At 38.2% G+C, this 24177-nt stretch overlaps 1 protein-coding gene across 1 annotated transcript in view; it reads left to right on the top strand.

The window, feature by feature from the left end:
• The window catches only part of CDH2 (cadherin 2), a 167628-nt gene that overhangs the window by 23432 nt on the left and 120019 nt on the right, over positions 1-24177 (top strand). Inside the window, exon 2 of the mRNA XM_054984914.1 lies at positions 3247-3358. Coding sequence (XP_054840889.1) covers positions 3247-3358 — 112 coding nt within the window. The remainder of the gene's footprint in view (positions 1-3246; positions 3359-24177) is intronic.

The following is a 24177-nucleotide window of genomic DNA, read 5'->3' as shown; positions in this document are numbered from 1 at the left end:
ACCTACTATATGGAATGATTTCAAGTGTTCTACCTGTGTCCAGTGTAATGTATACATTGTCCCTATTTTGTTGATAGGAGGGCAAACATTGGAATTTCTCAGCCAGCTGCTGAAGGCTGAGCCCATTCTGTTGCAGTGGCGTGGCAGGAAGCGCATTCAAGGACTGGCGATAGTCCATGAACCAGTAATTAAAAAACACTGCCTTACTCTTGCTTTTATAGTTTTGCCAAGCCTGTATAAACAGATTTTTCAAATGGAGTATTAGTCTTTAACTGTGTAATTTATTTCAAAGATTTGCAGATTCACATAGATCTAGGCATATCTTTGTTGAAAACAAAAAATTTACCAGCAATTGTATCTGGTGATTCAGGGAATTTTTAAATGATTCGCTTTAGTCAGTACTTTATAATCATGGGAAAAGCCTGTATATTGCAACAGTTTCTCCAGTTCCTCCTACTGCCCTAGACAGAACAGATAAACTTTAGCTTCCTTTTTAATATGAAGATTTCACTGTTTAACTTTAGATAGTTTTTCTAGGACATGAACTAAAAAAGTCATGGTAATGATGCTTAATATTCTAGGCTGAACTTGAAATGACCTAGATTGCATTGTGGCAATACAGTTTTATTTAATTTCAGTTGCAAAATATGAGAGAGTAAAGCTTTGTCAAAATTAGAATCTTTGATTCCCCTCATGTGTTTATGGCCAAATAATCTTTACAATAGACTGCTTTTGGGAACAGAGTGCTCTCTTTTGTTTCAGAGGAAAATTGAGAAGTTGCAAATGAAAGCATAAAGAAGTCTCTTTATTCATGTCTTCAAGTCTTTGTTTCACTGAGCATTGTTTCAGTTTATAGGAGCTGTTTTGCAGATATAAGTGCTGGAAAGGCCGGCTGATTCCCATGCACATCAGGGCAGGCTTGTTAAAATCCTGTTATCTACTTAGCTGCCCACCCAGGATTTACTGTTTCAAGGGTCCTTTGAAAGGCTGTTTTTTTCTCCTCCCTGTTAGTTACATTAAGCTTACTTATTAAATTATGCTGTCGCATAGCATTTTGGAGTTGAGACACCTACTTACTGGCCAACCTTTTTGGGTTTACCATTTCTATTATTTTTTTAAAAAGAAAGCTTCCTAATTATAGAGATTCACTTTCCTATTACTATAAATATAATTTGTTACATTTCGATTGGAGCTGCAATCTGTGTGTAAGATTTACTTAAGATGGTTGGTGCCTAAGATTGTTGCAGTCAAATGTGGTGTGCCATTAACATGGCACAAATATGCTCGACAACCAGAAGCCTTTTAAAAGTGCTTACTTTAATAAAATAAAAGGTACTGTCTCAGAAATGTGTGGGTGACTAATCAAAGTTCAATGTAGTCATATCTGCTGCTTTTGCGATTGGTCTTGAGATGAGTCTGGTTAATCGGGTTGTATGCTTACTGCCAACCTGATAAAGTAAAGGTTGGTCAGATACAAAATATATAGCTCCATCAGATGGTGCAATCTAATAGTTATCAACTTTGGTGCTTTATGTAGCCTTCTTCCACTACAAAAGAGGTCTGTTAAACTATGTGCTATGTTATAACAAGATAAGAACAAGCAACGGTATGGCTTATGGCACCATATAAGGTATTTAGATATAGGAAAACCTTCAGTGAGAGAGAGCCCCCTTGGTATTTGTTGTTAGTCTGCCTATTGAGGATTCACAAGACCTATTATTTGGAAACGTTTATAGTAAATAGATAACTTGCTTACAAATGGAGGATTTAAGTCATGCTTTTGGAGGTTTCCCCTCCTTTTTTTCTAAGCCCCCCTTTGCATTTCCATTTTAACCAGGTTGCTATCTGTTGTCCCATCTTCGTGTAAAGTAATGTGGAGATGGCAGTTGCAAACAGTATTTACATCAGTTTATGAACCATAATGGAATTGCTGTGGCTATTTCAAACAGAACCACTTTTTCAGACACTGGACTGGGGTTCCTCCCTCCCCTAGGCCACCAGGGCTTTTGTATTTTTTTTTTAAAAAACCATCTCAAATATTACTGTCGCACTATAGTATTGTCATGATAAGTGTAGTAGATTCTCTCAATTCCCAGCTTTCATTTTTTTGAAAAAAAAAATGTCTAGCCCTTTTCTTTGCAGAGACGTAAGGAAGAAGGCATATCTCCACAAGGGAAGGAACTAGAGACTTTCTTTTTAAAAAATTAAAAAATTGGGCATTCAGGGAACCTGCTAAAGCAGTCATTAACAATGCTGTAGCACTATAGTGTTAATCACTATTCATTTAAAAAAAATAGAACATAGTAGACTTGGGTGGGAAAATAAAAAAGTGGTACTGGTGAAAATGCTGCTGAGATTTCAGATGGTACACTGCAGCGAATCAGAAGCACACAGAATGTTTGAGAATGGAGGAAAAAAGGGTTTTGAAAAACTGGCTCAACCCCACATTGCAAATGGGACACAAGCAGTTTTGTCTGAAAAAGTAAAGAAAATCAATCAGCAAATGGCAGCCAAACCAGTTGTGTATGAAATGACACAAAAAAAATCCACTAGTGACCAACAGCCAAAACCATTTACAAAGGCTGTATGAAAAGGCCCCAAATCACAGTTTCTTTCCAATAGTAAAAATGCTGATAAATGAGATTTTTAAAAAAAAGAAATGAGCCCTTAAAATTTGGTAAAGAAAACAACAGGTCTTTTAAAAAAATTAATGTAATAGCTATTCCTCAATAACTGGTTTGTAACAAAGGTAATTGTACTAGAAATGTTTATATGTGAATGTATTTTATATATATATATATATGTATATATATATATATATATTGATGGGAACAGTTTAGCATGTTTTGATTTGGTTGTCAAATCTCTCAACTATTATCATTCATATCTAATAAACTTGATCAGGTTTTTTAATCCAGAATATTTATTTCTAGTTGAAGGAATGTGTTTGTCCTCTCCTACTCCCCCCATTCCACTTCAGCCCGAATGACTGTTTTAGTTGAAATGTTCAGTTGTTTAAAGAATCAAGATTGTGTATTATTTAGATCTTACTAGACAAGTGGGATTTGTTCCTTCCATTCCAGTTATCAAAAAGATTAACCCTTTGCCCCTGGAATTCTAATTGCAGCCATTTGGAAACAAAGAGGTTGTTTGTAGAAGATAGCAAAATCAGGGTTTATGCCAAGTGGAATGTTTCTCAGCTGAATAGGGTCGCAAGTATTACATAAATTTTGTCTCGCATTTCAGGCCCCAATAAAGGCAACTTGTGAAGGCACATTATGCAAGACTGGATTTCCTGAAGACGTTTACAATGCAGTCATATCCAGGGGTATACATGAAGGACAGCCTCTTCTGAATGGTATTGTTGCATGCAGTTTTCACTTTCTTATTATACGTATCCAGTACATAAATGCGTTCTGAATATTGCTGCTTAAAATTTTTTAGCATGATTTTCTTCATTCATTCTGATTATGAGTCAGATAGAAATGGTTATCCATAATTGTAGCTTTGAAGGCTTCCTCGGGAGTAATTTTGAGTTGTGTGTGTTTTTTAGATGCCTGTCCTAGTGTAATATTTTATGCACAGAACTCATATGAGATGATTTTGTTGTATAAAATCTCTTATTAAACCAGCTTGATAATGCTGTGATCTGAGGGCATTCTTATGACACTTTCCTCATCCCAAAGAATCAGAGACTAAAACTTTTCATTTATTGGAAAAATATACTGTGCCCCAATCCTGCATCTTTGGGCAACTTCAGATATTTTCCCTCACCTCTTTCCTCTGGTTGTCTCTAGTTTAAGTCTGAGTTTAAAAGCACGTTTTTTTCCTGGCTTTTCCATTAGACAAAAAAAGCACACGTACAATGGAATGTAATAATTAGCAAGTTACTTTTTGATTTTTCAAAGCTTGTAAGTTAAACAGTAAGAAAATGAAGGTCTTTTTTGCTCCATATGCATTCTTCTCAAATGGCATGGTGACCGGGATTAAGACCTCATCCTGCAGCATTCAGTCTCCATTGCCATTGTTTGAAATGTCAGAGACATTGCTAGAAATCTCCATAGACATAAAGATATTTAATACTTAAATTGGGATCTTGTTTATTTCTGTCCTGTGAAAAACATATTGTGTTTGAAGTGGAATATTTTCAAATGTTGAAATGCTGGACAGATTTTCTAGACTTAGTTATATTTGGGTGCAATTCTAATTGTCAGTAGAGGGCCTCAGAGTAAGAAAAATGTATTAATTTTGTTGTTTTATAAGCTGTCTTTATCATAGAAATTACTTTCTAGCTAATTTAAAAATTATGAGGTTGATCAAGAGGATTAGTTTCAGGAAGTTTCATATTTATCTTAAAAAAACTAATTTAATTCTATTCATTGCTTCTCTTCCCTAAAAATATGGCTGCACAGATCAAGACATTAACATAAATGAAAAAGACTTCTTAAAATGAAGCTGCAAATCAAATTGATTCTTGAAACAAAAGCTTTTGTCTGTATTTAACATATTCTATTCAGCAGTATCTTCTCATAATTATAGTTTTACAGACCTGCTTAGTGTTTTCATAACAATAATTGAATCCAAAATGCAAGAAGAATTGATTGGTTTTAGTTTATTAAAATCCTGACTTAATAAAGTGCTTCTATGTTTCATTTAAAGCAAGTTTTTGCAAATCATATGATAACTTAGATATTCTGCCAAACTAGTTTCTGACTATAAGAAATTAAACTTATGTCAAATAGCATTCAGAAATAAGCAGATATGGGCATGAATTGAAATACAAAACAAATATCGTAATGAAACTGGCCCTCTCGCGCTTCAAGAAACGCGTTTTGTGGGGGACCAAGGTTTCACGAAATCCACGATCTTTTGGGCCTTTCCGTGTGTTCCATGATCGATTTGTAATGCCAGACAGGCCGGCGGCAATCTATTGATTCCCTAGGCAATGGAGGGCAAGAAAGTCTGCCGATCTTTCATTGCCCAATCTTAGCCCTCAAAACCGTGATAGGCAGCTCTCTCTGCCAACTGGAGAGAGCTCCCATTTTGCCCTATATAGCAAGGGGCAGGGGATGGCTACTGAGGAGATGGGCCTTCTGTAGCTATGGGAACACCAATCTCTTCCCTCCAAACCCTAATGGGAAGGTCTGTCTGCCAACAAGAGAGCTCCTGTTCTGCTCTGAGCATTTCTTATTTAAGGCACAGCTCTGCCTTGTGCTTTCAGTTTCAGCACAGACAGAGGAGAGGGAAGATCTGTTGTTGCTGGAATTTGGGAGTGAGGGAGTGAAATTGGGAGCTTTGGGGAAAAAAGAGTGGAGATCTTTTGGGAAACATTTGGGAGCTTTTTGGGAAGAGACAGTGAATTTAGAAGCTTGCTGGGAAGGTCTTTTTGATGAGGGTGCCTTTCTTCCTCCACCCCCTCTTTCTCGGGCCTTTGCCTGGCTCTGGGGTCTAGCTTGACTCTGAGGCCTCTGGCAGCACTTTCCTTCCCAACCTTCCCATTCACCTTCCCAATCAACGTATTGCAAACTGGGAGGGTGGGTGGAGGAGAGCCTGCTGAAGTCTCCCTGTGAGTTTGGCATCTCCAGGTATGAAGGGGGCCATTGAAATGCCCCAGGTTCTGATGAATCACGAAACTAACGAATCATTTTGGCAAACGTGTCAATTCTGTGAAATTTCATAAATCACAATTCATGGATCATGACGAAACACGAAACTCTCGTTTCATTTTTTTCCCATTTTGTGCCCATGTCTAGAAACAAGCACTACAGTTAGGTTCTATACAAAGCCATTACCAGCCATATCCTGAGGCTGGGCATCTTGCTATGGTGCTGTGAGGGATAACTCTGGAATATGCCAGCATAATTCAAGTCAGCTCCCTAAGCATTTTCAATTCTTGGCCTCAAGATCTTGTTGCCAGTTTTCATAAATAATGATTCTTTATATGTTTACAAGACTGTGAATCATGTTTTGTTCAGGCTTACATATGAGTAGGTCAATACAGGTATCTAGTCTGCCGTAAAAACAATGCTAGTTCTGTTAACATTTATCCATGGTTCAGCTCAGTTCAAATAAAATGCCCAACCATGGTTTGTCAATATATGAATGAGTCCTGTACTCAGCAGAATCAATTAGTAACTTCAGATTTACCTCAATCAAAGTTTGCCATTTTATCTGGACAAATGTAGTTTTGGGCTTGTACTCAAATCGAGTATTTCAAATAATGGTTTAAAGCTGATGTATATTGCTGGTTTTGAGGAGGAGTTCAAACTTTATTTTACTGGTTTGAATATAACAGCATTTTGGTTTGCGTGCACTAAAGTGGAAGTCATTAATTGACTTCTTGTGAAAGGAAGGGGTGCTAAGGCAACATGCAAGCACTGGCCGTGTTTGCATAGCTACAAATTATGGTTTTGGCATTATATTTGAACTGAGCATGAATTAGTCATTTGTTCCCTTAAAAAGACAAAGAAATAAAGTTTTGTAAAGCTTTCATACCTTGAAGTGAAATAAAATAAATAAAATTCCTATGCAAGGAGAAAAACATTTGTGAAAGAATTAACTGGATATAAAGGGCAAAATGTTTGGAGAAATTTTTAACATTTCTGAATTTGCCAATGATTCTTTGTATGATCCTATGATATTCTACTTTTAACTGAATGTTTGGATGTATACAAATTTCTGCTAAGAACACATCAGAACACGTGTATGTTTAATTTATACCATAGATCTATTTGGAGGTAATGGCTTTCTGTCACTAAAGATCTCTTTTGAGGCTTAATAAAAAGCTAAAAGGTTCATTTCTCCATTCATTACTATAGCTGAGGTAAGCCACAGTACTTGGATCAGTGGGATTATATGGGCTGGAATCCAAGCATTCCTGAATAACTGTTTAGCAGATCACAGCCCATGTGTCTTATGTACTATACATGTGAAACAACAACTATTCAATTGAAAAATACAAAAATTCCACATCACAGAACAGTAGGACGTTTCTATTTCTTTTTGTTTTAAAAGACCTACAATGTATATCACATTATATATGGATTAGCATGAACTAGTCAAAGAACTTCTTAGGGCATCACTGGGAACCACTTAGGGAACCAATGGAATTTAATGACGCTGCAGTCGAAACTTGAAGGATAATGCTGCTTTTTTAGGTCTCTCTCTACAGCTCTGATTAGCTAAATAGTAGAGCAGAAAAGCCCAAATTGGAGAACTACAGTTCTGCTAGTTTTCCACTTGAAGTATAAGGTGCTTTTTAAAAACAACAACAACCCTGCTTTGTGTCAATTAATGTATTGTTTTTAAGAAGTTAAACACATGCAATTATGTAAGCATTGCTCATAATTCAAAACATTCCATACTGTTAATACTGTACCATAGAAGAAGCAGCTAACAAGACAGGATTGTTTGTAGTTATGGTCCGTTGTTATAAACAGGCATCAAATGCCATTTGAAAAGTTTCTTACTATTTTACAGGAGCTCTTTTCACACAGCAACTCAGAATTTATTCCAAAAGATAATTCTCATAATAAAAGTTGACCTCCCAAGAAACTGTATCACAAGGTGACTCTAAGGGCTGAGTAGCGAACATTCCACCACAGCCAAAGTTGTAATAATATAAAATGTAATTCACTCTCTCATACATGAATCATCTACATGTGTTTTTGTTATTTCAAGAACACTTGCAGGAAAATTCAACTAAGGCACAGGTCCTGTCCTCAGACACAATATATGAAAGACAAGGTATTTGAGAGAAATGAAATAGAGGGAAATGCTAGATAGAGAAGACCAGTTAAATGCCAGAGTGAAGAGGTGAGGTTTTTTAAGAGTTTAAATGCACAAATAGGAGGAGAACAAATGAATTTCAAGAAGCAAAGAATTCAGTGGTAAGAAATAGCAGATGGAAGAAAGAGGCACCAAGAGGCACAGCTGGAGAGAACAGCAAACAAATGAGAGGAAGAGACTGAAGATACCTAAAAGTTAAGAGAAATTTAAAGAAAGTATGTGACAAAGGAGGGAATCAGCGTAGAAAAAAGAAAGTAGGTGCTTGTAACAGTCAATTAATTAAGTGAGCTGAAGAAATCACTACAGAAGTTTGAGGAAAGCAGGGAAGTTGAACAACCTCATTGCCAAATCCCCTGGGGACCAAATGAGTGAGGGGGGGCAGTGGGTACTTACCCTGTATGTGAACTCCCATGTCACCTGGAAATGAATTTAAAAACAAAAACCTTGAACACGTTTTTTGCATATTCTTTGGATCAATAGGCTTAAGTTACAAGCTTGAGGTGGTGGAATAAACTAGAAAAAGTGAGAGAAGGAAAGAAGAAGGTATCCAAGAGAAAATATGAGAAGGCATGGAAATCTTAAAACTCTTAAGGAAAGCAGTGTGATATCAGGTAGAGATCAGAATAGTAGTGTTTAAGGAAACACAAATGATACAGAATACTAACAGCACGATCCCAAAGATTTGCACCTTTCTATGATCCTTGAAGTCAATGAATTTAGAAGGGTGTAATTCTCCTTACAATTGCACTGTAAAGGAATGAATAATTAGAGCCAGGTGGGAGTAGGTAAGAAGGGGTGTAAGCCAAAAACTTTGGGGAAGCCAACGTATATTGAAAAAAGGAAGATAGCGAAGAAAACAATATTGGCAACAGCAGCTGCTGCATCCTCAGAAAGCACAAAGTGAGTACATGCATAGAACAGGAAATGTTAATGTTTATTTGTTTACTAACATTTAAATATTTTGTTCTTTAATGTTTTGCCGTTTTTTAAACTAAAGTTACAACATTTTAACCATGCTGTTGCATCACTGGATTTTTTTCACTACTCTTTTGTGTTAAATACTTTCTGATGATACCTTTAGATACATTGTTTACTTACTTCTATGGAAGAATGTTTATGATTTCAGTCCTTGGTATTTTGACCCATGAATATGGGTCCTTCAAAAACCAGCCTTTTTTCACTTTTTCATTGTGATATGTTTCAGTTTTAAAATGCTCTAGATAGCTGTACAATCTAGTTGAATGTTTTTCTGCAACTATACATTTGGATAAATACAATTTATAATGGTTGTTTGCATATAGTAAGCTGATGGATGCTTTCAAAAACATACAGAGAACAGTTAGTACATTGTTAAAGTATATTGAAGTGTGGTATTTCTAATTTTGATGATAGTTGGATTTTATTGCATACTTTAAAAATAACAGTTAAGAAGGCCAACATTATAACATTATAAGCTGTTATCTTGATAACGAAGTGCTGTAAAGAATTTATCTTGTGGAGAGCAGTAGACTAGCATGGTCAGAGTTTGATAACCATATTTGGGGAAGGAATTTCACTCAAGGTCCAAATGACCTTTCATTTAGACTCTTATCATTTTCTCTTAAAGCTTGTGATCAGGCTTGGCTATTTGAATAAAAGTTACCAAGAGTTTCTATACAGCTTACTGTATATTGAAGTCACTGCATAACAGCCACAAAATCTTGATGCTTATCTTTGATTTCTCTCACGTCTTTAGTCTCCATATTTAATCCATCATATATCTTACAGTGTGTTATGTAGTTTTCCCTTTTCACCAGTTTTTAACTGTACATTTGCCTGCATTTGATGAAGTATAATTTATAGTTAATGTATAATATCGTTTATATATTTAGTAAGTTCATTAACACTTTCAAAATAACCTTCTCTGTCAGTGAAAATTCTGTCTTGACTGTTGCAATTTTGTCCTCTCCACTAGTCATCCATTCTTGTACCCTGGATGTCTCACTCATATTCAGAAGCGCTACCAATATCATTCATCTCTCTTGTCATTTAGACTGTTTAGATGTCTCCCCTTAAGTCCTTATACTGGCTTCCAGTCCAGGATCCCACACAAACATTTTTCCTTATCTTCAAGGCTCTCCATAGTCTTGCCCACCCCATCTCTTTTTTCATGTTTCAGTGCATTCTTGCCCATGACCACTGTTCTCTACTTCCACCACCTTCAGCTGCCTGCTTTGTCGATATTCATTGTATTTTTAGTTTGCACTTTTCCCTAGGAGCACCGTATGTGGCCCTCCCCTCCACCATCTTATCCTCAGAACACTATACTGAGTGAGAATGACAGGCCCAAGGTCACCCAATAAATGTCATGGCGAGCAGGGATTTAAACCTGGGCCTGCCTAGGCTTGTCTGATGCTCTAACCACTATACTGAACTCCCCTAACTGCAGTACTAACTTATGGGAAGTTCTGGAGACATAGAGCCTACATTTTGTGCATGCCTGCTTGAAAAAAGCTCCACTTTGTTCAGTGGTAATTACTTCCAAATAACTGCATAGGATGTCAGTTTTCACCTTAAAGCAGGTAACCTTTCTTAGTACTGTTGTGTGTTTAGAGAGAACAAAACAGAAACCCTGTCTAAGGAGATAAAATGAAGCAGTGCACAAGCTTCATGGCCAAGAGTTTTTGATTATGCTCCTATTTTGAATATCTAGTTGCAAATCATTATATTTTAATTATTAGAGCAACTAGTTAGTATGTGTGCCTTTTCTGGAAATATGAATTTCAAAATGGGAAACTTGTCTTCCTTTTAACAATTTAAATCTTGATTTAAATAAATGATTTTAAATCAGTCTACCCTGATTTATTTAAATCTTTCTACCCAGATTTTTTTTCAATTTAGACTTGCTGATAACTCCTGTCAAGGAACTATATATTTGATATGATACATTTAAAAAGGAAAATGCAACAGAGTGATTGTCATTTCAGAGCAAATGAGGAGATTGCAGTGAAGAAGGATTGCTCTAAAAGTAGACATTCTATTATTAGGTGCCTTTAAAAAATATAATGTAAGAATTTATTTTGAAAGGAATTTTTTCAAAAAAATTACTCTCATATAATAATCTAAGATAAACCCATGTAGGAGAGCAAAAGCATGTGTTCACACACATTTCTACATAAAACCCTATTGGTTTTCACAGAGTATATATAATTACATGTTCAGTTCTATCATTTAGCTTTGCAATGGCATCTTTTGTTGACTTGTCATCTTTTAACATCTGAAGAGACAAAATTACTAAAGCTTCTCATTGAAATTATTTTTGAAATAAAGTACCATATAAAATAGACCATTATAAAACTAAATTTAAACAGTAGCTAAAAACATAATGAATACGTTACATTAAATTATATTATGTCAAAGGCTCTGATGTCATCTAGAATGTCATTCTTCTGATTGTTCTGAACATTACTAGTTTTGATGTAACTCCTTCCTTTGATGTAAGAAACCCATTTGGTTCCTTAGGATAAGGCAAAATACAAGTAGCAGTGGATGGGTGAAAATGTGACCAGTCCACCCATGTGGATACAAGGCTTTAACAAAAACAGGCCTGACTCCTAGAGTTTAGGGCCCACTAAAATACAAAAGTAGCAACCATATTTTTCCAATATTCTAATTCTGCCTACTACCACTCATTTGGCCCATGGCTATAGTCATGGGTTGTCATTTAAAAAAATTACCCAAGAAAGAGCTGGGACTGGTATGACTAGTAACTTTTGGACCAGTAACTTTTGGGTTGAACCAAGATTAAGGATGAAAACTGTTACTCTTAACCATAACCACAAAGGCTGGGGGGGGGGGAGAGTTTGCATTTTAGTAGCATGTTCTCTTCTATATTGTTTTCAAGTACTTTTTGAGTTGTAGCCTGTAGACCTTTAACTTCATTGTGACTATGCACTGGTCTGAAACAGGGCACCCGGGCTAGCATCTTCATGCTACCATTATTGTTTCAATTTTCTGAAAGAATATAACAAATATCAAAATGGTTTTTGTAAAAGTAGAGCTAACACTGGGAAACCAGTGTTTAAATCCCTGCTCTGCCATACAGCAAAAGAGAACTGTGTGTGCCACTCTGAGGAAGGACAGGATAAAAATGTACTAGATAGAGTGCAGTCTTCATAGATCACAAATGTGTTACTACCCCTTAAAACATTCTGTTGGCATGGCTGCCCATGAATATGAATGCAAGTTATTTATGACATGTCAAGTTTGTCACTTACACTTAGTTTGTTTGCCCTGGCTTGAATGGTCTTGGGAAGCACAGGTTTATTCTGCTTCTATTCATCTTTTCGTTTTCAGTACCCCAGTGCACACAACATATTCACTGAAGTGGCCATGCAAAGTCCCTCCTCTCGATCGGTGACTTTCAAAAACCAGTGTTGCTGATCACAGGGAGGGAGAGTTTGTACAACTACTTTATCTGTGTGGTTGCTCCATTCTCCCTCCATATGATTTCAGTGAATGTGTGAGACTGTTGTGTGCTGTGTTATATCTTTCCCACTATTTTCCCCAAGCCTTCTTTGCTGCATTGTTTTGAGAAGGATCGCAGCAAAACTGAGGAGGCACACATAGACAATGAAGTCAGGATTTTCTTGGTCACATGCACATTGGCACCATTTCCCCTGCCCTAATCTCCTGCGTCAGCCCTTTCATCCCAGCATTGGATGGCTTTTTTTAAAATTAGCAATTTAAGATCATTATAAAATGATTACAGCCTGTCTCTTGTGTTACATGAATTTCCAGCTTTCATTTTCAAAAAAGTAAGTCTCTCCTCTTTTTTGGCAGAGGTATGTCTTTTCCCTTATGTATCCACAAGGAAGGGGCCTTGAAAGAAAGTAAATTGGGGAATTCAGAAGATCTGATAGATTGTTACAATGTTAATATTATAGTGCTTCAGCAATACTAAATCGCTGATAAAAAAGACTGAAAAATCGTCTGTGGGGAGTATTTGTGCTGCAGTGGAACTGAGGTGGGGAGGACAGAAAAAATGTGAAAGAGCCTATCGGGGGAAGCCTCGTTGGCGCTTCACTGCATCAGCAGTACACAGCATTTTTTATATCCTTCCGATGAAGTGATCACAGAAGTCGGGAAATCTTATACTGGAATAAATGCTGTTAGTCTTTAGAATGACACTAGACTCCTGTTTAACATTTAAGTAAGCGATCCTACACCATTTCTGCAGAGAAAGATATTGGTTTGTCTAAGGTTCAAGCAAGGTTCAGGATTGTCTGTAATAGGAAATAAGCTACCTAAGTTGCACTAAGTGACAGCTGCATCAAGAGCAACAATATATTTGAAAGCATAGACCTTAAAGGAACTTTGGATAGTATTTTGATGAAGTGGAGTGGAGTGTTTAAAAAAATGCATTGGATTGGGTCCCAACTATCTGTTTCTTGATGTTGCTGGTGGCTTTTCCTGTAGCTAAATTAATTTTCTTATTCCCACTGAAGCAGGGAAAATTCGAGAGAAGGTCGTGACAGCACAGGGCTGTCAATAGGCTGCAAGCACAATAGTGTATCTCTTATAGCATTTTATTCAGCTTGTACTGTATATTTTATCTGTATCGTCGCTTATATTTTTGCTACTGTTTTATCGTTTGCAATGGCCTTTGGCCCAATGCAATAAATCTTGAACTAGAACTAGAACTTATTCCAACTGGTGACTTCAATTGTGGACTCTGTGAAAGGGAAGATATTATTAGGTAAAATGAAAGTATTCAGCTACATATGAGTTTCAACAGAGACTAACAAAGATTTTAGCGGTACATTCCAACTATATGTGACTTTATGTATGTTCAGCAAAAAACATGTTCTGCTGTTTGACTGAGGACAAAAAAGTGTCATGTTGCTTTCTTGTTGAGTAAACCAGAGCTACATATCATGCATGGTCTGGCAAACAGTTCAGGATTTAGTTGGGCTCGATCAATAAATTCAGATCCCTTTGTTTAGTAAGATCGATACACAGTAATGAAGTCTGTGTTCCAATTCCCTCTGAAGGATCACTGCAGGGGATAGGAAGGTGTCTGTTTTTCTGTTATAAAGTACAGCAAACATTATCTTTGAAGATTTTTCTATTATAAAAGGATTGAACTGCCCTTTTTATTCTCTTCTATACAAATTCTGGAAATTCCCTGCATGATTTTGAAGTGCTCTAGGAAATGAACCTACATTTTATGGTGGTTTGCTCAGAATGCACATGCTCTACCATATATAAGCTCATGAAATCCTAAGGGCATCAATTTTCCTGTCATGGATACAGTGGATAGCATAGCGTATTACAAATCCTTTTGAAATATCTTTTTTGAAATTAAAATGCATACTTAAGGGAAGTACATTGGCTTGTAAGGATTTATTATAGTCCCATATTGTGGGCATAATTTTGATGTAAAGGTTTTGCATGATGAACTTGAATAGTACTCCCAGTTGTAATGCAAGGATGCTCACACCTGATTTCAAAGTAGAGCATCAATATGAGTCTAAATCCTAAACTGGGATGGAAATTCAGATCATTACCATTACAAATTTACTTGAGAAATGGAATACAAAACATTCAGATTATTCATAACATTTCAGTTTAATTAAAAGATTAAAAAATAACGCATTTGGATTTTAACATAATAGATCAAGACCTTAATCCAAAGAGCTTCCATATGTTCATTGGTGCTCGAAGACCTGGGCTTCTGAAGACCGACCCCACCCAGCCACCCAATAAATTAGTCTAAAAAATTAGAGACCTTTGGGAGAGGCATCTAATGTAATAGGATGGTTTGTGAACAGAAGGTGGGAGCAGGGAGAATCAGGAAAGGTTTTAAGAGCAAGTGAAAACTTACATGTGCCTAACAAATAATTGGGTGTCAATCTTGGACACAGTGTCCTAGATTTAAAGAATGACGGGCATTTCATTTGTGCATTGAGGCTTTATTAGCCACTTTCCTGTTTCAGGCCCTTTCCCCCTCTGAAATGCCACTCCTGTGATTTAGAATCTACTGGACGATTGTATTGTGGGAGAGCTACAGCTAGCTGGAAGAACTGACAGAAATAAGAGAAGTGTCATCTACTTATACAAGAGACCAAACATAAATGTGTTAAATGAGGTATCAGTTTCCTGCGGAAGCAAATTCACAGACCTTCTATATTTTAAAAATATATTTAATGATATTTTTGCTACCGGTATCTGATGATACTAGCAGCCAACTAAACATAAATGTTATACTTAGATTGCAAAGTTAAAGTGTGAATGTTTCAAAACTTCATTGAATCTTTCCATTGAATAAAAAATTGGAGGTAGATGCATGGGGGCTGGCATCTAAGAGAAAACTATAATCTCTCCCAGCTGGCTGTGCTCGTTAAAAATTGCAACAACTCCTTTTCTCTTTTCCAACTACCCTTTAGGAGAGCCAGTGAAGTTACCAGTGGACTAAAGTAGGGATGAGCTTGCCTCTGGCGCAGTCCTCTCCTCTCTAGAGGAGAGGAACAGCTGCAGGGACTCCTGCCTCAGTTATGATCCTCTCCGGTTGCTCCAGCATTCTGCAAGGGAATGCTTGGAGCATTGGTGGCTGCCACAGCAGCAACCTCCTTCACCTTCCTCTGCAGCTACCCAGGATCTTGCATAGGCCAATGTGCAGAGCCAGAAGCAGAAAGAAGCAATGGAATGATTCTTCCCAGGGCCCTGGTAAGGCAGATGAACTATGGTAAGGGAGAGGTGGAAAGTCAGCCTCCCTCTTCTCGGGCCCCTGGAGGAGATGGGCCTATGCTGCTCCTGCTCAGATCTGATAGAAAAGTTATGGCAGAAGCAAGGAACCCCATCCCACCAAGTGTCTGTAATGCATTCTAAGTCCTATCTTTCCATCTGCATTACAAGTTTCTATTTCTTATGGCCTAAGCTTTGGGCATTGGTGTATAGGCATCGAAGCCTTGCAACATTCCCTCTCTTTGACCTGGCTTTCTTCTACTTGCTCTCCTTCTTCCCTGAAATTCGTATGCCAGATGTCTCCATTCCCCTGTGATATCAGTTTAAAGCTCTCCCAAGGAAACTCCCCAGATCCCTTCTAAACACATTCTTCCCTGTCCTTGATAGGTAGAGCCTATCACATGCAAGCAGGCCATCTTCAAGAAAACGTCGGCCATGGTCCCAGAATCCAAATTGCTCCTGCCAGCACCACCTTTATAATCTTCTGTTCTTGTTGCATTACTCTGACTGGCAGTATCGAAGAAAATACCACCTGTGCCCTTCCTTTTATTTGCTTCCTGAGGACTTCATAGTTAGTCCTTATGTGCTCAGTGGTCACAGCTGTGTTATTTGTTTTCATGTGGACCATCACAAATGGGTAATGGTTTTCTGATTTGACTAGCTTGGCCACCTGGTCTGTGATATCCTTGATATTTGCCTCTGGCAAGCCACACACCTCTCAGGTCATGGGGTCAGGCCTGGACACATGATGTTCCATAGCCCAGAGCAGAGAGAGACACCAGTGGCCAATACTTCCTGTTCCTTCTAATTTTATTTGCCTATAGCTCCATGGTGCCCTTACTTGTTCTTTCCCGTCCTTGTACATCTGCCAGTGATTCTGTCACTTGTACATCTGCCAGTGATTCCGTCACGTCAGCAAGTGCCTAGAATCGATGTCTCAGCTCCAGTGGCATTGAGTGTTGTCTTGCTGTGTATCTTCTGGCACATGCTGTCGATCTCTGAGGAGGTTCATTAGGAAAATATTCTGTTTTATTGTCCCTTCCACCACTCTCCCTATCCCTTTTGCAGGCCCCCAAGACTTCTGTTGATGAAATTCTCTCTTCCTTTGATCTTTTTAAGGTTACCAGTCTTTTCCTCCAGGCGCTTCACTTTTTCTTGCTCTTGTGTTCCAAAAGTGGAGATGCCCAAGCTACCTTGAACTACAGCAGAAAGAAAAGGAAATTGAGGACGGACGCTTTCAGCGCCATAATTTCAGCAACTCAGAAAGGAGACTTCCCAGTCTCTGTAGACATGATGGAGGCTTACCTCCACATTCAAGTCCTCAAATCTCACTTGAAGTTCCTTCTACAATGGGAGTCATTTTAGATACTGATCTCTGCCCTTTGATCTGAAAACAGCCCCAAGAATTTTCACCAACATGCTTGTTCTGTGGATTGAAGGTATGTCTGTCTTTCTATACCTGGATGACATCTTCTTGAGGGCCTGAGAGATGTGGAACAAACCATCTCATGCCTGCAGACCCGTGGCTTTGTTATCAACCAGGAGTAGAGTTACCTGGTCCCTGCCCGATAGGATTTTTAACTGGACGTCATCATAGACAGTACGGGACAAGGGTTTCCTGTCTCAGGAATGGCAGGGCAAGATCTTTTCCCTGTTAGTAGAAGTCAGCCTCAGATCTCAGGTAGACATCATGACACTAGCAAGATTCTTAGTGATGCTGGTGTCTGGTCAGGATGTGATCCCCTGGTTGAGATTTCACATCTTCTCTGATGGATAGTTTTACCCTTCCAGCAGGAGAGAACCCACTGACAACGCTAACGCATTCCCCTTTTAAAACAGTTGCTTTGGAACTTCCATTGGTGGCAGTTCCCAGACAGGCTGAAGATGAGCTCACTTCTGAGGGATCTAAAAGAATGCTGGTCACAACAGACACCTGTCTTTTGGGATTAGGAACACACTCGTGGGGGAGGAAGGCTCAAGAGACATGTTTAGTCAGTGTAGTCAGATGAAGCATTGGTCATCTGGGGCTCAGGGTGATCAGATGGGGTCTTGTATCCTTTCAGGACTCCTTGGTTAGGGAAAGGTGTCCTTATCCACATGGACCACACAATGGCAAAATTCTGTATCAACTGCTGGGGTGGGAGGGCACAAAATCAAGCTTTCTATATGGAGAAGCAACACAGATTTTTCCACCCCAAATCCCACAAAGTGGTTAATGTGTCTGGAATGTCCAATATCGTCATTGGCTCAGCAGACGGTGATTGGAAAAGTCCAATGGATGTTGAACCTGAAAGTCTCTCAGGCAGCCTGCCAGTGCTTTGGAAAAGCCCTGGGTATGGATGCTTTGATCTACAAATGGCCAGATCAGCTCTGTATGCCTTCCTTCCCACTCAGCTGTGACAAAGGATCCTAGATCTTAAAGTAGAAGTGATTCTAATGATTCCATACTGGCCCTGAAGGATGTGGTTTCAGGACCTGGTACAGTTGTCATGTAGAGGTGTGTCTCCTACATCCTTAACCAGAAATGCTAAATCTCAAAGCCTGGAGATGGAGCAGCAGCAATTTAAGGGGATAAGCTACTCAGATAACTTTATCGTAATGCTGGCAACCTTTAGAAAAAATTCCACTAATAGGGTATAGGGCAGGTCTTCCAGTTCTGGTGAGCAGAAAGGAGCCTTGACTCCTTCAAGACTTATTACTGATCTCTTTATTTTTCTTCAGTTAGGGTTAGACAGATGTCTGAATGTGGTGGAAAGTACCATCAAGTCACAGCCAACTTACAGCAGTCTAGTCAGGTTTTCAAGGCAAGAAACTAATTTAGGTGGTTTGTCATGGCCTGTTTCTGTGTGGCAGCCTTGGACTTTCTTGTTGGTCTCCAATCCAACCAGGGCCAACCCTACCTGGCTTCCAAGATCTGAAAAGATCGGGCTAGCCTGGGTGGCCAGGTCAGGGCAATGTCTGAATGCCAGCACCTTCAAATGCCAGGTAGCAGTGCTCACTGCATTAATGGAGACTAAGAAGGTATAGGGGTTTCCCATCATCCTCTTGTTAAGTCATTTCTTGGGGGAATTGCTATGATGAATCCCCCAGTAGAACATAAGTTCCTTACTTGGAACCTAAATATGATTTTGAAGGACTTTCACAGGCACCCTTTGATGATATGGCTACATGCCTCCTCAAGGATCTCACCTTTAAAACCCTCTTTTTCATTGGGCATCGCCTCAGCCTGGAGGGTTTTAGTTATTCACAAGTGAGGACCTGCAAATTCTTGCAGGTGGTATCCCATTTTACCTTCCTCCAGCATGTTCTCTTTCCTTTCTCAGCCCCCATGGCCTCTCCCCTTCTTGCTTCCTTCTCTTTGACTGTCCCCCAGAGGGCATCTGATTAAAGCTATAGGCACTTTTATCATTTTGGATTTTTTTAAAATCCACCATTTTTCTTTTTTTTTTAGATTTCAGATTTTTTTGCAAACTTGGACAATTTTTCGAGTGTGTAGGAAGATCAGTCTTGTCTGTTAATGGTTTCAATCTCCAGATTTAAGTATCCCTAAAGTGAACTTTGCCTTTTATAAGACTGAGGAATTAATCCTGGCTTTCTTCTGTTCTAAACCCAAACATTCCCAAAAGCTGCAGTGATACTGCCTGGAGATCCACAGGGCCCTTGGCTTCTACATGGATAGGGCAAGCACCTTTAGAACATCAGACTTTGTTTGTTTCTTTTAAATTTGCCTCTGTCTCTGTTTCCATTTTGGGCAGAGGATTAGGTGCTGCATTGCACTGGCATATAAAACATGGGATTTGGAACCCCCAACTGGAATTACTGCTCGCCCACTGGTAGGGGGCAGCTACCTTAGCAGTCTGTGGAATTTTTCCTTCTTTAAGCATAGTGTGTGGGGAGTCATACTTAGGCATTTGTACATTGCAAGAGTAGCTTCGGCTTCAGCTTCCTTTGGTAGACAGGCCCTGCAGCAGGCCCTGTCAGAATGAAAAGTAAAGTTTTCCTGCTCAGGGATACACTGCCTTTCTGTATCCCATTAGTCAAGACTGCTTTGCTCTGGACCACAGTGGAAAATGGAAAGGTTGTTCACTTGCCATGAATTTCCCTTCTCAGTAGTCCTAGGGAGGGGGCAATCTTTTCCCACTTTGGAAGGACCTCAAAAGTAGAACCTTGAGATGTCTTCTGAGAAAAGAGCCTGAACCCTTGGTTCTGGGCTTAGTGCAAGCAAAGAGTTCTGTCTCTGTTTTTGTGTTATGTTATATCTGTTCAGAGTTTACATGTTTATAGTTCTTTGGGGGAGCTGCATCTCTTTAGACTCTTCTAGGAGACTGAGAGGGAAGCCCCACTCATCAGGAGCTGCCAAAAAACCAGCAACCATGCCTGCCACCAGAGGGAAGTTTCTTCCATTAGTCAACTACCTCACCTTAGGACCATTGTCAAGAAGGGAAATTCATGGCAAGTGAACAAACTTTCCATTCTCTTAGATGCAGTTGAGTAGCTTGGTGAACGATTGGATCCCTGCTTCTGACCATTCTTGCCATTTTGATCATGTGATGCTCCTCAAATTCTTATACTAAAACCTATCATTTCCTAGATTCAGCACAAATTCCTCACTCTTACCATCAAAGGTCTTCATGGCCTCGGCCCCCTCCTCCCACCTTCCTTCTCTGCTCTCATATCTTCATACATCCTTGCCTTCACTTCTCCAGCTTTATCCATTGATAATTGTTCCAAACTCTCCCCCTTCAAATGGCTTTGCTATTTCTCTCTTTCTGCCCTTTGTGTCTAGGATTACTTCTTACACACCCACATGATTTCACCTCTTTCACTTCCTTCAGATCTTTTTTCAAGCCCTTTTTATCTTTGGCACTCCCTCCCCTGAAACAAAGTACCTGTAACTCGAATCAATGCATTCTCTTCATTGTTTACCTCTCCTTTTACATTCCTCCTCTTGTGTCTTCTTTTTGTCACATTTTTATTGTATTGTTCTCAAGGAAGGGAAGCTTTCTTGTGTTCTGTGACAATATAACAACAATACTAGAATATATTAACTTTTATTATGAATGAGTGAAAGATCAATTAATGGACGATCACTTCTGTAGCAATCAAAGATTTAAAAAGCTGCTGGAGTTTTTTTGGGGTGTGCGTGTGTGGAATTTTAAGTCAGAATATGATTTTAGAATTCTCTTTTTGATTGGAAGAAAAATTAGGTTTAGCCAACCAAAATATATTGAATTTAACAATGCTTTTATTGCATTGCAAAGAATACTGTGTTTATTGTTCCTCTTTCTCCTGTAATATCAACCCAGTATTTTAATTGGTTTACCAAAGTAGATTGCCACAAAATATTGGCTCAGTTCAAACATTTATTTAATATAATATCAGGTAAATATCTGGTATTTGAGAAAGGAAAAAAGAATATAGAGAGTAGTTTTGCTTAAAAATGACCGAGATGTCGCATTAGCAGTCTCTGATCTCTTTATCTTGAGTAGGGAAACATGCAGCATGATTGGTGGGTAGTAATGGGACTTTTACAACATGTTCATGCCGCTTCTCTTCTGTAAATGCTTCTCAAACTATTGCCCCCCACCAGCCTGTCTCACATGATCTTCTCAAGCCTGATGGTAGGACAATTTTTAAAAATCTCTGAGAGCATTTTTAGGTGGAAATTGGTGGGTGGAGGAAAGATTAAGCACCCTTTCTGCCTGCTGATTCTTCCCTGTAGATATCCCCCTGTCTTCTGTATTAGCATTGCAAGGAAAGCATGGGATTAAAGACCCCATGTTTATTTGGCCTTTAGTCAACCTCTTTGTAAAAATCATGTTTTTCAAAATTTTCTGATCTTCTTGTCTGCCCATCATTTCCTAAATGGTTCATTTCGTCTGAGGTATTCAAAGTGAGGGTAGAAGTTATTGTGCGCAACTGCATTTTTAAATGAATTACAGTTTCTTCAAATTCACTTAAAACGTGTAAAAAAATCATTTCTTGATTGTGTAGGTTTGCTTTTAAAACTTCCCAGATCTGAAATAGAAGTGTGAAGTATATTACAGAGGATGCTGAAGGAGATGTGAAAAGTGCATAATGCAGGCTGGGTGGATATACAGTAAAGATTTATATGATAATTCAGTATGAAATGACTTTTCTGTCTTGCTAAAAGGACTGTTCATTTTATTGCCATGTGAAATGCCATGGATATGCAGTAGTGTTGAGATGGAGACCTAATATGCAAACAAGACATCCTTTCCTCTACTATTACAGTGCAATAAATTCATAAATTGCTTCTGTTTGACAATTAATGGAACACTCAGTGTGAAATGCAAGAAAGTCACATTTAATTTCCAAGTCTCCTTTTTTCACATTTTGTGAATGTAATTGCAGTTATAGTCCACCACCCTTGGATTCAAATCTGTCGGCGGTAATTTGTATGACATTAATGATATTGAAGAGGAATATCTTTTTATTGGGTATAATGATGTATAATTCTTTGGGTCCCACCTGAAATAATCTGGGTTCTATATACTTAGCAGTCTTCTATCCCTATTATCTTAGCTAAAGGCACTTAATGCTACCATATGTATAGCAAAGTTTAAAAAAATGAGATGAAATGTACTTTGAAATCTCCTGATTTTGGAAAAAGAAATATGAAAAGAGAGACAAATGCAGCAAAGAAAATGAGCACTATTGCTTTCTTTTCGTGTGTAATCTATAAACAGATTTCCTTATGCAGCTCTCCAGTGAACACTTAGGAATTTAGTTCTGTCCAAATAGACTGATAACTGTGCAAAATAGTACAAGAGAAGGGAAACACCTGGCTGAGATATGCATGAACAGCATAGAAGACAGTGTGCAGTTGAGTTTAAAAAACAGCTGGTGGTGCTTTGTGAGAGAGCGGTTATTGAGGAAAAGTGAAAAGCATTCCTGCTGGCGGCCATTAACTCTTTACATAAAGGGTCTTACTGTGTCACTGGTCTGGGCCCAGATACTGATGCTAAACTCCTCCAAGGCCCTTTTAAATTGACTGACACGTGACTTGTACACTTTAGTTCTCAGACTAGTACTGCTACTTTTAAGTTGGTTCATTGATGCATGATTCCATTTTCTGGCAATTTTCTAACTGACTAATGCTTGTCTGGCCTTCTAAACTAAGAACTGAGTAGTTATGTGCTTGGCATTATATGAAATACTTATCTAAAGCAAAAGATTTTTTTTTAAAAAAATGTGTTCTTATTTCATCCTGAAACCTTTTTTTTTTTTTTTTTGCAATGAACAGAAAGGTCATATGTTTTCTTTCCTGTTTTAATACATCTCAGTGTTTAACCCATGCACACTTTCAGTTCCTCCAGAGTGATCTGCTTACTAAAACAGCATTGTTATTTCCTGAATATGAATGTGCAAATACATAATTTGAATGCTGAGAGCGACACTAGGGATTTACAGTATTTTCTAGACTGCAAAGAAGGGTTTATGTTTGTTTGGTTTTTGTTTTATTTTGATTTGCCCTTGACTTGTAATGAACCTGTTAGCGACAAGCTTTGAGTGCCTATAGGCAGATTCTGATTCCAAAAGCCCAAGCTGAGAGCTGTGGCCGGGGGGTGGGTGGGTCTTTTCTATGTACACTGTCTCCATTGCCAATGATTTTAATTTCCTCAGCTGATTCTTTAAAGAATGTTTCTTGTGGCAGCGGTAAACATTAATTAAATGTGGCATTTCTTTAAAATAAAAACTCTCTTCCTCCACATCCATTCTTTCCTAATTGACAGTAGTCTGGCTTAAATTTATGAGTTTAAAATCCGAAAGTGTATACTTCTGGAATTAAAAATGAACAGATGAATCAACCGTTCTATGGCATTCATATAGAAAACTCTCATTGGAATTCAGTGTCTCTGCCCTTCATGGGTTTATAAATAGGGGATAATATTATAAAATGTTCAAGAACAACAAGAATACAATCTTGCTTTGCATTCCGATTACAGTTTTGATGTTTTAAAGTTTAGCACCCAAGATTTATGACTTCTTAAATTTTTTCATAGTCAAGTCAGTTTACAGTATCTCAAAATACACTGGTATACAGTATAAAATACAATAGAAATCATAATGAAAGATAAAAATGATAAAAAGGACTCACAGATTTCTAAAGCACTTCACAATTGAAGCAAACAAAATCACAATTGCCTGTCAGAATAGATAGGTTTTTATTTGCCTTCTTAATGATACAGTCTTTATTTGATGGGATCAGTTTGCTCAGGAGTACCATGATTGTGGAGCCACAACTAAGAAATGTGCTGTTAAGTGTCTTAAAAGATCTATTAAAATAACAATTCCACTTCGTCGTAGGGGGCTAGGTGAGAAAGTCGTCCCTACGCTATTGTATTGTTTGGCCATGTTAGCAGTTTGAGTATTTAATTTTTGCTAATTAAAGTGGAGTTCTAAATGTTAAAAATGCAGGTTTCTAAAGAAAGAAGAGGAGCATGATGGGTGAGTGAAGAGTGTTGTGATTGTGTGATTGGTGTACCCTAGGGAATGGAGTAAGCGGCAAACTTTTACAGAGTTATTCTGAGAGTAGTAGTTCAGTGTACATTGTTCAAGTGTTATAAAGAGCTTTTCTGGGGAAAGTGGGAGGAGGAGTGGAGCTGTAATCTGAGGGATATTTCTTTGCAGATATTATTA

This window comes from Eublepharis macularius, chromosome 7, assembly GCF_028583425.1.
Source record: "Eublepharis macularius isolate TG4126 chromosome 7, MPM_Emac_v1.0, whole genome shotgun sequence".
Taxonomy (NCBI): Eukaryota; Metazoa; Chordata; class Lepidosauria; order Squamata; family Eublepharidae; genus Eublepharis; species Eublepharis macularius.
The sequence above is the reverse complement of the archived record's forward strand: the minus strand, read 5'-3'. Positions and strand labels throughout refer to the sequence as shown.